Source organism: Saccoglossus kowalevskii, chromosome 6, assembly GCF_978046115.1.
Source record: "Saccoglossus kowalevskii chromosome 6, keSacKowa6.1, whole genome shotgun sequence".
In the NCBI taxonomy this organism is placed as follows: domain Eukaryota; kingdom Metazoa; phylum Hemichordata; class Enteropneusta; family Harrimaniidae; genus Saccoglossus; species Saccoglossus kowalevskii.
This window is the reverse complement of record NC_140646.1, coordinates 37,562,945-37,580,461: the sequence shown is the minus strand read 5'-3', so window position 1 is coordinate 37,580,461 and position 17,517 is coordinate 37,562,945. Positions and strand designations below refer to the sequence as shown.

The window sequence follows — 17,517 nt, the reverse complement described above, 5'->3', positions numbered from 1 at the left end:
ATGTACACACCATGTGTAAGTGCACCATTTTTTAAAAATCTGCAAAATTAATAATGATCATACTTTTATGATAATACTATGATAATAATACTGTGTGCAAAATTTGTGTGCAAAATTTACAGAATTTGTTTCTCTATCTAAGAGTGTTTTATTTTACACAGAATTCGTAATTACACATGTATTGATACAAAATAATTTTATTTGGGCATTTTTATTGATTCTATCAAAAAGTTAGTGATTTATCAAGAGAGGGTAAGGTTATTCTTCTTTTTTACCTCTCACTTATTTCCTATTATTTACTATTAAAGCATATTATTTATAATGCCGCATTTTTTTTTCTCTTGAACTGATTTTAATATCTCAAAGACTTTTTGAAAAACTTTGAAAACAGAATAATTTGTTTTGAAAATTATAAAACATACACTAACTACCCCTCCCCCCAAATCGCCAAGTATTAACATTTTGAGTGGTAGCCAAACACCATCGATTTTCTCAAATATGCTGACTTGGTACTTGGTTCTCACAATTCAAGTTTCACAATATATTTCCTTCTGTTCAGAGGTCATTGAACTGGAATTCCTTTGTAATTTGATATGAGGTCAACTGAGGTCAAGTGTAGTCTTCTCCTTGTAAATTGTGTATATCTACAATGTGACAGGAAGCACTGTTGACAGGGCTTGATTGTAACCAGTCTTGGATATCCTTTTATGTTCCCCTGGGGACTTTTTTGAAGCATTAAACAATTGTTAGAAATATGTCTAACTGCTTTATGTTAACACCGCCATTAAATGAAGAGACATTCCAGAGATATATATAAGTTTGGTCTTGCTTAAAGGGGAACTGCTCAATCCCAGGGATTGCACCAAAGAATCATGGGACACTATTGTTTATGTTGTTTACAATGTTAATTTATCTTTTGTTATCCATTGTAATTTTAATCCAGAAAGTAAATATGTTGTGAGATTAGGCTTAACTGGAAGGTGCCCCTTTAAATAATACTCGAACATTGACTTGACTTTATGCAGGATAACAAACGAGTGGAGGTCAAACATGTAACATTAAATCAGAATTATTATCCATTTTTTTTTTCAAATTAAAATAATATAAAATAGTGGTTTTAGGTGCAATGGCATGGGCTGTTATCTATCGCTTCTAAAGATTGCTGAAATCACTTTAATTCTGCTCTATTGAATTTCAGTACCATGATTCACACACACACAGAGAAAATAAGTTCCATTGCTGGTTGCCTGGATGGAAGATTCTTTTCAGTAGGATATCAAGAATATTATAAAATCCATTAGAATTTTGCATTGTTTGTTAAAGATTGAGCCCAAAGAAATGAACGGTTTAACTGTAACATACTTTAAATTTATTTTCACTATTTTTTTTCAGTGAAAATAGAATACAGCGAATATATCTTTTCCACATATTTTCTACTCAACACATAAAAAATTACTGAAAATAAATTCCATACAAATTAATTCTAGCTAAATTAAAGTATTTTACAGTAACATATTTTTGTTAATTAGGCTCAAAATTTGTCATGACTCATTTTGTTGATGCTTTCCATGAGTTATGCTTAGTCAGTTATAAAAACAAAAAGACACATTTCACAAAATTTTTAAATCTTTGACAACATTCAAGTGTAATATAAAATATAGAAAATAAATAATATGATTTGTATAATTATGATAAAACTGCATTATTATGGCGTTCTTTTAGGCACTGAGACCTCAACAAAACAAAAACTGTCTTATTTGATGTAAAACAGAGCAGAGTATACCAACCCTCACATTTGCTCACATAGGGTATTGTCTCTGTGTCACTTTATACCATTAGACAACTTTCAATTTATTCCAATTTCCATTTAATGATCTAGTAATATTATACTGAGCCGCCCAGTGTCTGTTCTCATTAGGGTAGTCTATGGCTTGGTTGGATTTTCACCTCATATTGTTTTTAATTTGTATATCGTAAAATATAGGAAATTGAGTGTCCTACCGTAGTGCTCCGTCATTGTTTGTTAGTGATGTCTTGATGTGAAAGGGGAAATGTGATTGAATAATATAGTATTAAATCCAGATCATGTATAAAGCTACTCGATCAGTGTTCGTAAAGTAACATTGTTTTGAGCTTACAATGTCGCATTACCAATAATTAGAGGAAATTACTGAACATCAGGATTTCTGAATGTTAATATAAATTTGTTATTTAAAACAGTCATCGCACCATGTCATATGGGTCCCATGCGATGTGTAAAATATATTTGTTTACATGAAATTTGAACCACACTTGGCTGCACAATAGCTGTGGTAATTTAAATTGAATGTTTTTGTTGCGAAATTTAGTGAAAAAATTCAGACTTGTCAACTGGTCAATCAAATCAAAGGATGATTTACCATCAGTGATTATGTACAGAACCAATAAAAACACAGTTCATAATTATGTGACTTTTAACCTTAGATGAACACAACAAATAATTCAGCCAACTTACATGTGGTATCAGCAATGAAAGTTTTAGATTTGTATCTTTAACAATTAAGTATCCCAAATATTTAACATGTTCTTTATTTGTAGCTGATCACTGACATTGGTCTGCATTTTTTTAGTCTCAGGTTATTCCACTCAAATATATGCCTGCTTCTCAGGGAAATGTCTCTGTATTTAATAATAAAATTTTAAATTATTATGCTATATTTAAAAACAAACCCATACATGTATATAGATATTGTAAAAACATAAACAATAAACAAGTAAAAAGAAAACACTGAAAAAAAAATATAAGGAATACTACATTTTCTCTATTAGAAGTGCAACTCTAATCAAGGTCCACATAAACAATTGCATTTATTTTATACTGGTATTATTAAAATAGGAATTATTTTGACTGTAGACATCATTTACGTTAGCAATATGCGCTACTATTATAGTATTTACAGCGAGTGATGTGTATTTCTTGTTTGGCATATGAGAACTTTAAATAGTGTATCAACGTTTTATAGGTAGGTGACAAGAAGTCTATCAGGATAGTTGAGGGTTTGTTTTGTTTTCATGTCATGCATAAAGTGATTAGATTTCTTCTTCTACTGGATTGCAATTTCAGGATACATGTAGACATTTGTTCATAGTTTAGAATTTCCACAAGTTGATATTTGTTTAAACATAACAAAGTTACCTAGTATATAGTTCGTTCGGGGACACTGAACCTGACTGCTGTACAGAGAGGGAGTAACAACCTTTCTGGAATGTATCACTTAAACCCAAATTTGATATCTTTCGTATTTACCAATACTAGATCTGGAATTTGACATATGCAGATAACCAGCAAAGGGGAGATCATAGATATCTATTGTTGTAGACAAAAAACTTGGTATCTGATTGTTGTTGTGTGGTATGTGTTACATCAGTATGTACAAGTCTATACTCTTTCCTGGTTGCCCCCCCCCCTATTTATCGTCCTATGACTGAACACACTTTTCTCAGAGTAATTTCTCAGAAAAGGGCTATGCAGGTTTGTTTCATTTTATAAAGAAAATGTTTTGTTTGCTTTACCCAGTAGGTACTAGATTTTCTTTTTTTAAATTGTCTTTAATTATTTATTTTTTATATATATTTTATTTTTTAAGATTTTATTATTTATTATTTATTGATAATTTTGCTGATAATTTTTTAAAGTTTTAGTAATCACAAAAGTTAAATAATACAAAACAATTTGCAAGTAGTAGAAAAACAAACACAAAATAATGCCAAATTTAATAATAACATAAAATGTATGAAAGTTTGAAAAAAAATACATTAGATTTTAATCAGATTGCATCTCCTGGTGTCTCTCATAAATAAAAGTTTATTGATAAATTTCCTTGTATAATAAAATGTTTTACATGAAGTGAATTACTACATTAAATATAAATTACAGAGGTGTTTCTATGGTAATAATATTTTAATGATTCACTATACAACAAATGCATTTCTTGGTTTATATGCACTTCTAATGTGACAAATACAGTATATCTCATCTGGTCATCTTGTGGAATTTCCTTACCATACTAGGGAGCACATGACCATTCATTTGCGTATAAATGAATTACTAATGGTTCTGTACATGGTAGTATGCTTATCCCTGGCTGATGGATTGGAATCTGTATTTCCGCCTGACCCACTTTCTCAGAGGTTCATGCATGCTCCCAATTTTTGGCCAGACCTATTAGATTTTGGTACAAATCTGTGCCTACTAATTTGTATAATAACCAGTTTTAGCATATTACTTGTGAATCTTTGCAAAAGTTTGCTCAAATGGATTGAAACTGAGTACATGCATACTATTTGTGTAGATAAATGTCTGATAATATTCTTTGCATATAAATTAGCTCATTAGCATACTATATAAATTAGCTCATTTGCATGCTATTTACTAAGGGATGCGACTTTGGGAGAAACTTTATAGTCCAGTGCATGTGTCTTGACTGGTTGCCGATTTGATTTTCACCATCTCTTCTTTCACATTTGTGCTTTATAATCCAAACAAGCCAAATTTATCCGAAGTACGGTAAACCTAAAATGCATGTTTTGGAACACAATATGCAAGTGTAGATAGGTCAATGGCTTGTTTCTGTCATTTCACATTGCTTACTGATTTAGTAACCAAGCATCTGTCTGGTTTGTGTGCGACAATAATTGATAGTTAAATTGTGGTTCAGTTGATGTGTTTCCAGTTCTCCAGTGGCTACCTTACTACTATGAGTGTACACCAGTGTCAATTCTGCAATAGAATGTTTTTTCCAAGTTTTATAGATCTTCTGTTGTCTTGATAATGTACCAAGATGTCACAAGTTCGTAAACTTTCAAAGACAGCATGGATGCCCACAATACACAATTCACATTTAATTTACAAAACTGAAGCTTGAACTCTGAAGTCTCTGTGTGAAACTGCTTATTCCTGATGACAGAAAGTACATTAAACAACCCCCCACCACCACACCCCCCACCAAACACCCTCAAGATACCAACCCCACACTGCAACCACAAGACGCACATCCCTCACCACAGCTACACCACACCCATCCCTCACCACAGCTACACCACACCCATCCCACACCACCCCACACCACAGCTACACCACACCCATCCCACACCACAGCTACACCACACCCATCCCACACCACAGCTACACCACACCCATCCCACACCACAGCTACACCACACCCATCCCACACCACAGCTACACCACACCCATCCCACACCACACCTACACCACACCCATCCCTCACCACAGCTACACCACACCCATCCCACACCACACCTACACCACACCCATCCCACACCACAGCTACACCACACCCATCCCACACCCATCCCACACCACACCTACACCACACCCATCCCACACCACACCCACACCACACCCATCCCACACCACAGCTACACCACACCCATCCCACACCACAGCTACACCACACCCATCCCACACCACACCTACACCACACCCATCCCACACCACAGCTACACCACACCCATCCCACACCACAGCTACACCACACCCATCCCACACCTACACCACACCCATCCCACACCACACCCATCCCACACCACAGCTACACCACACCCATCCCACACCACAGCTACACCACACCCATCCCACACCACAGCTACACCACACCCATCCCACACCTACACCACACCCATCCCACACCACACCCATACCACACCCATCCCACACCACAGCTACACCACACCCATCCCACACCACAGCTACACCACACCCATCCCACACCACACCTACACCACACCCATCCCACACCACACCACACCTACACCACACCCACAAAACACACATCCCTCACCACATCTACACAACACCTACACCACACCCACAACACACCCACCCACCCAATCACACTCTGCCCTGCTCACAAAACCTCGTAACCAGAGAACCTAGGAGAACTCACCTCTTGATGAAATTGACATTCTTAAATATTTCCCCCAAAAGATGACTGATTTTATGGTGCAAGGAATGTTTGACAAAAAAAAATAGTAATGATTTATCAAAGTAACAAGAAGTTCAACAAAAGTGCATCTGTTTCCAACCTAGCTAGTGAAAGGCACATCCACCAATTAACTCAGAGATAAGTATCAACTTGTTGACTGCAGCGATATGTTGTTTCATTGTCAGCAACAGCTTGTGCCTCTATTGTCATTTTGTTTACTTCTAGTCAGCCAATTATGGAGTATCATTGAGCAAAGGTAATAGGCACACACACCAGTACAGTTGGCCAACTGGCAACAGCCTGTGCACTTAATACTCTTTGCTTATTAGCCAGTAGTTTCTTCTTGGCAACAAGAATTGAAATGAATGAATAACTTTGTGTTCAACACAATTTTGTTGTCTCCAAACAAACAGAGCAACTACTTTACAGCAAAGGGCAGCACAAGGAGAGTACAAAGATTTCCTGCACATTACAAATCACAAGAACCTTTTTATTTTACACAGACCATGTATATTTCTTATAAGCTTTCCTGTTAGTAACTCTTCTCTGATTGAAGGTATCATCACCAGATATATGTATTATCTAAATTTCTAAATGACATTTCTTTCCCTGTATCAAAGCTGCATACATCTATCCTGTTTTCTATTCTTTATGTAGAGAAAAAATAAAATTATTCAGAAATCCAAATTCCTTAAAAAATTGCTGTAAATCGCAATAAGAAGTTTGCCCCCCCCCCCCTCCCATCTGAATTTTCTCCCCCCATGCACCTACCTATGAATTTTTATTTGGTAGATCATTAAATCTTCAATATATCTAGGAAAAGTAAGTTGTGAAAATTCACACTGTTTTGTTGTGAAATTATTTTTTATTGCCATCCATTTCCTCCTGCAGTACAGTTAAACTATACTATTCCAAACATTCAAATCACCAACAACTTTTTTATTACAATCAGTCTGTGTGATTTATTGTGTGGCTAAGTTTGAGTTGAACAATGAATGTCAGCGACATTGTCTTGTGTACCACATGTCACAGTCAGGGCAGCATCAATGTCTATTATAAGTGTTACTGTTCATTGTATGTGCTTTGTAAAATACTTATCACAATGGACGTGTTAATTTCCTGCCTAGACTTTTCTACCATTGCAAAATGACTCAAAATCAATATTTGTATGGATGTTTGACCAATTTTTTTTATCTGTGTTTATTTGTTTAACAGTTAAAGAAATCTGAATATTTATATTACTGGTTGCCAATAACTAAACAAGTTGAAATGTTTTTTGTTATTGAGTCATTCCATCGGTTGTGTAATTATAGTATTTTAAAAATTAACACAAATTGCATAATTCCAGACTTATATATTTTGCTTAAGTTGAAAATTATACTTGGATGAGATTTCCACTTCCGCAGAATGACTTATGTGCGGTTACATAAAAGTTAACAAGGCATAAAGTGACCGCCTGTTTTCATGCAGAGCATATGTACCAATTGAGTTCAAGGCTTCTCTCTGTTGAAACAGTTGGATATCCTTGGATAACGACCTTTGCGATTTATGGATAAATCATCCGTAATCAACAAATTAAATAAAAAATATTACCACTAATGTGCTTCAACTTGTTTGGAAAACTTTATATTTGATGCATTATTTGAGCATGTATAACCATGTTTTGGAGTGTAGATTTCAGAGGGAAGCAAAAACAGTTATGAAATATAATCCTGCACTGACTGTTTAAAGAAAAGTTAAAAAAATATATAATATCCATCTCACTTGTTGCAATTTTTTTAGTGGTATATTGTACATCTATTTAAAATTACAGTTAAAATATAGCTTCATTAAAAACCGTTGATTTAATATTTTAATTCAGACAATCATTTGAATCAAAGTTTTATTTTTTTATTTAAGTTGTTTAAAGTCGAACAAACTGAAAATACGGTTCTATTTTTCCCTGTCCTTTTTTTATCTGTGCTTTGTCCTTGGTATGTCTTCTTTTACACTAGTAAATCAAAGCTTTGTTGTTCCTTGAAGGACATCAACCACATCACAACATACCTCTTCATTTCAGGTATAGTTGTCTAAGGACACAACCCGTTTTGGGTCAGTGAGTCAAGTGAGGTCACTTGCAGATAAAATACAACAGGAAGTGAAAATACATTGCTTTAATATTATTAATATATCAATACTCCTAAGAAGTCACGTTTCATTTGTTGAGTGCCAAAACAACCCTATTATTTGTTGTTTTTATTTTGTGTGTCACACTGTTTTAGTTAGAAGTCATTGACCTTGTGTGTATTTTGTTAATTTTTGCTGATAACACTTTTTGTAGTTTTGATAACTTAATAGCATATACTGTACACCCATTATTTTCACTGGCATTTAATGTGATGATTTGCACAATTTCACTGTGTTTTGAGTCCATGAACAGAAATGCAATAAATTCTATTGTTATTTTACATGTTTATGTGGATTTAATTTCAGTAGTGTATTTTACTTATCACTGAAAATAGCAAACTTCAAAACCAGTGAATTAATAAAGCGTTTACAGTACAAGGACAAAATTCCAGGTCATGGCTACACAATTTTGCACTTTTCACTGACTTTTGAATTTAGCAAACATTTTTTTTATCGCAAAATTAGAGTATTAAAGGAATTTTAAGTGATCTGCATCAAACATTAAAAACATTTTAATTTGTCCCATCTTTTTTGGATCAACATGTCAAATAACACAGGTTCTGCACATGTGATTGCTACAAACTACATTTTGATTTTCATAACTTTTATCAAAGTACTAAAACGCTTGGTCAAATGTTGTCATATTATGTTATATTATATCTTTGTATAGATCAAATTTACACCATATTTCTGCTCAATAAGAGAGTTAAGAAACTTTTTTCTCTGTGGAAATCATGTCAAGGTTAAAAATTTCACTTTTATCAAACTTTCTCCACTGTGCATGTGTAATTTGATTATTTCTGCCTAATTAAATATGATGCCAGTTGCCACCAAGTGTGCCAGGTGTTAGAAATGGATACTGCCTGGTGATATCCACAAAGTCCTTTAACAAAATCACTGAATGCGTGGATGAAGTAAATGGCCGTGGTTAAAACACAGCCATGTGTTTAGTATTTCTTTACTCTTAAAATGTTATTTCGTTACTGTTTTTGGATTCTATTGTCATCATTATACTTGGCGTATTGTAGGCGTTTTTGGCAGAAAAGTTTAAAATTACATTGCCATTCCCTTGTGCAGAAACACCAGGTTGTGCAAATCCTCTGGAGAATTTTCATGCAATTATATTCTAAATCTATCCAACACTTGTGGCCTTCTGTTTCTATAGTACTTTTTTTTACCCCCTGGTTAATTTTGTCAAGCTTGGTTGTACAATGGGGAAAATTTACTAATTCAACTATCTTAGTAGGCTAGATTAATTTTGTTGAAATATTAAAATATGTGATATTAAGTTAAATCTACACCCATTTGGGAACATACTACAACATTGGATTCTCACTTGATAAACGTAATTTCCAAATTGGTATCACATATCATAGATTAACTATTAAATATAATGCCCCCCCCCCCCAAAGAACAAAAAAAAAAAAAAAAAAAATGTTGCGAAGATGTTATTGTCTACCCTAGGCATGGTAGGTTGGTCAGATTAAAATTGTTTTTTCTTTCATCAGACATTTTTTCATTGCTACCTTGCTGATTACTGAACAAGACCCATGCTTAATGATGTTTACAGTAAAATTTTTCTAATTTAGCCAAAAACAGGAGAACAAATTTTGTATAAATTTTTACCATTTTTGTATGTTTACCAAAAATAGGTTTAGGGTAGGCGTAAGCATGAAACTGGGTTAATGCCATCACTCAGCAACCATTGACAATAGTTTTGCATGTGAATTGGAGTCCTTAGCTGCATTTGAGTACCATGGTCAACTGTATTCAGCTTTCAAAGTAGGTACTCCCAATGTGTCATTTTAGGTTATATAGATCTATATATGTTCTTAGATTTAAAATATTCTGTTTGGTTTGAACACCTATACATGTATGAAAATTATCAAGACGTGTAACATGGCCCAGAGGTATAAAGAATTGAAAAAGTAAACAATATCTGGTCAACCGAAACATTTATTATCTGCGAGTAAGCATCAATGTACACAATATCCAGTAACCACTATATTTTTGCCAATTGTATAAAACCCAATTATAAACGTAAGTTTGATATCTGTATCTTTTTTAATTATTGGTTGTTATATGCACTGACGTAACCCTCTAGTGAAAATATAGTATGAAACAACCAACAATGAATGAGTTTATTTAAAATAGAAAGTGAAATGTTTTCATGTAGAATGTTGTTATTTTCTATATGCTTTCACTTACACTAAATAAGTCAGTACAGTATGTGATTGACCATATAAATCTATTATATGTTGATCACTTCATTCATCATGTTTTCTAGTTCCTGGTAACAGGTTTTTTTTAAACATTTTTGAGAAAAAAAAATTGTGTATTTTTATTTTGTGATAAATGACCAAAGTTTGTCATTCAGAAGGTTTGATTCAAATCTTTTTTTTTTTTTTCATTAAAAATGATTTAGCTATAAAAGGCAAATTATAGAAAAATGTGTGATTGCCCTTATAGGTCTGAAAGCTGTATTTGCACATATTATCAGGCATAGTAGTAAGCACTTTAAAAAAAATCATTTCATTACATTATGTGTGACACTTTTCTTGTGACAGGAAATTGCATGCTTCCGCTGACATTAAAAGTGAATTGAATGCATAATGCAATATCGATCTTCTATACGTAACTGTGTTGAATGGGTTGCCCTTAGAAGATCAGTCAAAGCTCAAATCTATTTGTTTGGTTCAACAAATACTGCCATGTCAATATTAAATATGTTGTATGGCTTTTCAAATCACCATTTGCAGCCATGTCAATATTAAATATGTTGTATGGCTTTTCAAATCACCATTTGCAGCCATGTCAATATTAAATATGTTGTATGGCTTTTCAAATCACCACTTGCAGCCATGTCAATAATAAATATGTTGTATGGCTTTTCAAATCACCACTTGCAGCCATGTCAATAATAAATTTGTTGTATGTCTATTCAAATCACCACTTGAAGCCTTGTCAATAATAAATATGTTGTATGTCTATTCAAATCACCACTTGAAGCCATGTCAATAATAAATATGTTGTATGGCTTTTCAAATTACCACTTGCAGCCATGTCAATAATAAATTTGTTGTATGTCTATTCAAATCACCACTTGCAGCCATGTCAATATTAAATATGTTGTATGGCATTTCAAATCACCACTTGCAGCCATGTCAATAATAAATTTGTTGTATGTCTATTCAAATCACCACTTGCAGCCATGCAAATATTAAATATGTTGTATGGCTTTTCAAATTAACACTTGAAGCCATGTCAATTTTAAATATGTTGTATGGCTTTTCAAATCAACACTTGCAGCCATGTCAATATTAAATATGTTGTATGGCTTTTCAAATCACCACTTGCAGCCATGTCAATATTAAATATGTTGTATGGCATTTCAAATCATCATTTGCAGCCATGTCAATAATAAATTTGTTGTATGGCTTTTCAATTATCAAATGTAGCTATATAAATATTGGGGTTGAAAAGTACACATGCAGTAGTTTTACGTGCATCTTTGTGGTACTACTGTGTTATATTATGCTAACTGACTTGCAGATGGGGAAAAACAAATTATCCACCTACCTATATCTCCTAGTAAACACATAAACTCACTAAACTTTTAGACTAATTTTCAATCTATTTTGGGTTGCATTACTTTTAAAATGTTTTGCAATATCAGCTCTCTGTTGAATGCCGTCTTTTAAATAAATTTGTGTCAGATAGTATGGGATCTATATCAAAGGTTCATGGCCATGATCTCTTTTAAATTTGCTTATAAACACACAGTAGATAAAATACACCTTGTTTGTCTCCTAACCTTGCCCCCATATTTGAAGCAAAACATATTCACTAATGTTGCTGAATGCTATTTCTGAATTGTGTTCTCTTTAACATTAACTATGTCTTTTTCATAATCTCTCATCTTGTAAAATGACAATGCCACTTTTACATTGTTGGATCTGTTCATTCTTTGACTTTTGTCTGATATATAGTTTTGAGTTCAAATTTTCTATACATTTTGGATTGCATGCTTCAGGAACAAATTTCAGGCTTGGTCTTCACAATAGGTTTTGAGGGGTGGACACTGAATGTGCCCTTCATCTTACAACAAATATTATTGCTGGGTTCTGCTAACTTTTTGAGTAGACAGCCAGAGATTGTGTAGATGTATGACACTATATACCTGTAGTATGTACAGTAGGTGAATGAAGTAGGCAGAAAGTCATGACAAATTTACATTTGTGTCATGCAATGAAATACACTTTATAAGGTCATTCAAGAGTTTTAAATAATTGTATGATGCAAAGAATTTATTGTTGATATAGTTGACACTTTAATGTCTTTGCAATCATATCACTCACTTGGTATTGACATACTTGGCTAAATCTCTTTTATATAACACAGTTTAGTCATTATCTCTTTATTGATTTTCTACTAGAGATCACAGTACAGATGATTTAAGGGATGACCCTTAGTAGTTTTGGGGGAGGTAGGTGTGCAATCATAACGTTTAATATTTTTTGTTTTATTTACTTGCAGGCAAGAAGACAAAGTCACGAGCCAAGTCCTAGCGGGACCAGCAGCAGTAATGATTGAACACATGCATTTCTGTAAATATATACACTGCCATATCATCGACTCAAGAAAGGAACCACGTTATTTGTGGATTTTAAATCGCATCATGAACCTTAATATGAGTAACACCTGAACCTAAATGGCTGCTGCTTTATTATGCAAAGACATTTCGATATTACTCAGGCCATGTATGATTCAACAACTGTGACTCGCATCTTGTATGAATGAGAATCATTCAGAATCCCGTTAATTGTAATGAAGGGTATGTCAGTGATTCTGTGAGCTCATACTGTATATTGCTATATTCAGTTAGAACCATATTAACAGAAAAGCTTGACCTCCGTCGGTAACATTGACTGACCAAAGAATTCCATAAATTTAAAATGTGTCAGTAGTTTTACCCTCCCCCTCCCCTAACCCAATGTTATAAAGTAAGGGCACAGTGTGTTAAACCGCTGACAAAGAGCACATGTCTACTGTCATCAACGAAGGAGACTACAGGAGATGGTCGAGATTGACTCCATTTATGTATCAAATACACGAGTATTTTTAGATGAGGTGTTTCAGCAATGTTTATTAATTTCTGGGCTGTAGTTATCTTACAAGGGTTAATGTCTTCATAACTGTGTCAGTGCGAGTCCCATGCAACCAATAGCATTGTTTTTTATAGCACGGCTAAAAAGATTGAGTACATCCTATAAAAAAAATGGACAAAATAGATAAGCTGCCAGTCATTGTGCAATATATTCATCTAGGCACACAATTTTATTTTACATGTGTTGTATGGTTACATGGGACCCATATTGAACAAGGTGTGTTCAGACTGTGGTGCTTCTAGGTACTAGATGACAGTGTTTCATTAGGTGTTAATAATGACTGTAAAAATTTCTGCATATTTATTTCTTTTTCAAATTTTTTTTTCATTTGAGATTTGTTAGTGTCAAATTGATGTCATGCTTACATTGTATACTCAACAAAAAATATCATAGGATGCACAAAGGAAAGAATCCAAAGAATGAGTCTTTATGTCATCATTGTATCTGTTGATATTTTAGTTGCATGCTATACCTCAATTATCTGTGCCTAGTCCATGCACCTTCACAGGCCTAGACAACTTATAAAATTAAAAGGTCTTAGATACTTGGCTAAGTTTAACATCATTTTGGACCAAATTATTGGAGAGCCTGAATACTAAAAATTGACATTATTTGACAGGGGCTACTGTAAAACAGGGTTCAGTTTGTCATGCATGTATGTGTTCATCTAAATCTGCCATTTTTTCATTCCATTTTCCTCAGCAGTTTATTTGATTTTTTTAAGTTTCTAAGAATTAAATTTTGACTGTTAATTTTCATTAAAATATAACTATATATATTATATATATATATATATAAATGTATTGTATACCATTTATTGCAACAATGAGAAGTTTTGTTGTTTGATTAAATTATCTGAAAAACTCACTAAATTACTGTTGCCCTAAATGTAGTTACTCTTGTGTTAATGGTTAAGTTAATGCTTTTTATTCACCCTGCCCCATGAAAGGCATATCTGGCTTTAAAGCAACTGATTCTGATTTCTGTTACATTGTATGCAGTAGTAAATATTAATGATACTTCCCAAGATCCCAATTTTTGAATTATTTTCTACATATCATTTTCATTTTGACGCAGTGAAGTGAGCTACCTCAGAAAGCAAGAACAAAACAAGTTTTTCAGTCCTCAATTTGTTTCATGCATTTCCCACTTCTTACCAGGTGTTTTTTTTATCTCTGTGAAAACTGGGCAATGTTTCTCTGATTTTCCCAAACAAAGAAAAAAGAAAATTTTATAATCTGTCATATCGAGTCAAAATGATCTTTGTGGCACTAAATGAATACTAGTTCAAATAATTTTCCAAAACTTTGCTTGCAATTTAGCTGAAATATAAGACATATTACACCTTGTGTTTACTTATTTGGGATCACAAAATGTAATTTTTGCTCAGTATTACACAGATTGATAAATATGTCAAAAATGCAAGAAAACATGCATGATTAACAAAGTTTTGTTACAAATAGAGGGCAGAGCAGAACAGAACGAGGCAGTATATTAGGTTAATGATGTAACATTGATGAAAACATGTCATTTTTAAAACTGTTTGATGCTGCATGTGATTGTGATATATCCACTATTGAGCATTTGTGTTCTTTCATATAACTGCAATTTAGAGTAAATCCTAATCTAATTTGGTTGTCTACTGCTGTATCAAACATTAAAAAAAATCATGTTTTTGTCCATATTGCATATTTAAAGCAGTCAACAAAAATTGTTATTTTGGACCGGATATTTATTTATGTGCAGGAGTTACCATAGCAATCAAGGAGGCCTTAAATAATCACACTTTCTGAAAAAAGATGCAAGAGTTTCAAACTATTTATTATCCCAAATTTTTAGAAAAAGATTACGAAAACAAACATATTTTCCCTATTTCTTATTACTTTTGTAAATGATTATTTCCAGCCATGGGTAGATATGATAAAACTTGTATTCAGCACTAAAAATACATGTATTTTTGTACATAAAATCCACCTTATAGCCGAGATGTAGCGTAATTTATATGTAGACCTTTGTACTCTACCAGTTAAATTAAAATACTGTTAATGATTCTATTTAAGTTAAAGTGAATTCTATCTTGTAATCAATTTTGGTATTTCAATAAAATAACTACTTCAGACTTTTTGCAAGTTTTCTTTTTGGATGCTTGTATGGTTCCATGGAATAGCGCCCTCAACATTTAAATTCTTATTTCAATAATTGTCTATAGAGGGCGACATTACTGATACACAGTTACTTTCTCATTGAGTGTCTCGTGTTGGTAAACAGGTTTAAACTTTAAAAAACGTATACCAACCCAGTTCTTCTGCCACAAGTTTAGAAAGACTGGTCCCAGCTTGTGTATTTATTAGTTGCCACCTATTACCTGGATGTATTTACATATGTTTGAAATTGACTAACTTGGAAGAAAGTGGGGTTTGATTTGATTGCCAATCAAGAAGCCTAACCCAGTAAGAGCATGGCACCGCTAGAGTACCGGTATATGAAGATTTCAAAAGAATCAGGCCTGTATTTTTTTCTGCGTTGATAGAAATCAACTTCTGGGCGGGCAGGGGGTGGGGGGGGGGGGTCAGAAGGCAGACAGTTTGGATATTTGTCTAAACTAGACAAGTTGAGTCAGAATTTCAAAAGTGGAGTTACAAGAACATGTTTGAATATTTACATACTTAATACACAAAATAGCAACAAATTACCTAACCAAGTAGGCATGAGGTAGATAATCATTAATGTAGTGTCAAAGTGAACAGCTATAACATCGATGCCTAATAGTAAATGAAGTAAAATTCTGATATTCCCAAAAACAACAAAGCTTAAAATCATAAGCCTGAGGAAATGTGGGGTGAATATAATCTACAAACACCATGGGAAATTCCAAAGTGTAATTTCAAAACAGTAGATCCAGTAAGTAACAGTTACTGTGTGTGCAAGTTTGTCACCCTCTGTCTCACAACAGTCGGGGCCAGTCTGTGATAGCCACCAGTGTCAGTTGAGAGGTCATTGATCAAGGTAATGAGAAAGGAATGTGTGATTTCCAGTATCCAGCATGTATCCATCACAAAATGCATGGGAGTTAGCTAAAGTTCTGATTATATATTTTCTCCGAAATCAGCCGTTTCAACCATGACACATGAAAGACACATGAAAGATTGTGAAAACAATCTCGGTGGTGCAATATAGTATGCATGTGAGCCTAGTAAAATACATTATGTGATGGGAGGCGAGTGCATGCAAACATAGTGAAAGCGTTGCCAATTAACTGTGTTGACCATGCATGCAGACTATGGCAAAGTCTTGGGTATCTCTACAATAGGGAATGCCTCAGAACCAGATAGTGTAGAAATAAGTCCTGCCAGTGCCTACATGGGCCACAAATTAATCTTGGTCACACTGCCCACAAGTTTGTTTCAAAGAGACAAAAGCAGAATCATCAATTGTTCCAACAACATCAGAATCCAATTTGATTCAAATTTCACAATGGGAGAAACGCTCACTAATCACTGCCACAAAAATGTGTAGGGCATTGGCAAAAAGGAAGTAGTGACAGCTACATGTGTAGGTGCTGGAATGTCTAAACACAGTCCATAGAGGGACTGTGGTTCAAACCTACTTGGTCTAGTTTAGACAAATATCTAACTAACCAACAGTGGTGGTAACTGGCTAGTGACTTCTAACATTTAGTCCCAAATCTTGAAAATTTATAATTTCAAAATTTTTTACAACAAGTCATTGTCAATGACACGTCCCCGCTCCGTTCATATTTGAGTGACATATACATTCAAAGCAGATCCTGACCGAAATGCACCTGCATATGTACAACACATTGTTCTAAATCTGAACAAAATCCATCCATGCATGACTGAGATCAGGTTCCGGAATTGTGAAAATACGTGATTTTGATGCATTTTCGGCCTTAAAATGGCCATCATTCAGCTATTGTTAAGCGGAACATGAAACAAATGCACATATCTATTTGTGACATGATATACCATGTGTGTGTGAAGTTTGAACTTGATCAATCCAGACATGTTTGAATTTATTAAAACAAAATAGCCGCCAGTCGGCCATTTCAAACCAGATCCAAAAAAAAAATGACGTGCATCAAGGTCCTATTATGTTTAATGTATGTACCAAATTTGAACGAAATCCGTCCATGCATAACTGAGATCCGGGTCCGGAATGGTGAAAATGTGTGATTTTGA

The 17,517-nt window shown here is 33.9% G+C and overlaps 1 protein-coding gene across 2 annotated transcripts in view; it reads left to right on the top strand.

The window, feature by feature from the left end:
• Cbfb (core binding factor beta subunit) overlaps positions 1–15,440 on the top strand; it is a 30,314-nt gene extending 14,874 nt beyond the window's left edge. For both annotated transcript variants that reach the window (XR_014929664.1, XM_006816919.3), the window contains one exon: positions 12,687–15,440. Coding sequence is in view for 1 of the 2 variants with exons in the window: in XM_006816919.3 (XP_006816982.1) it covers positions 12,687–12,743 (57 nt within the window). In the remaining variant the exon portion in view is untranslated. The remainder of the gene's footprint in view (positions 1–12,686) is intronic.
• Positions 15,441–17,517: the final 2,077 nt, after the last annotated feature.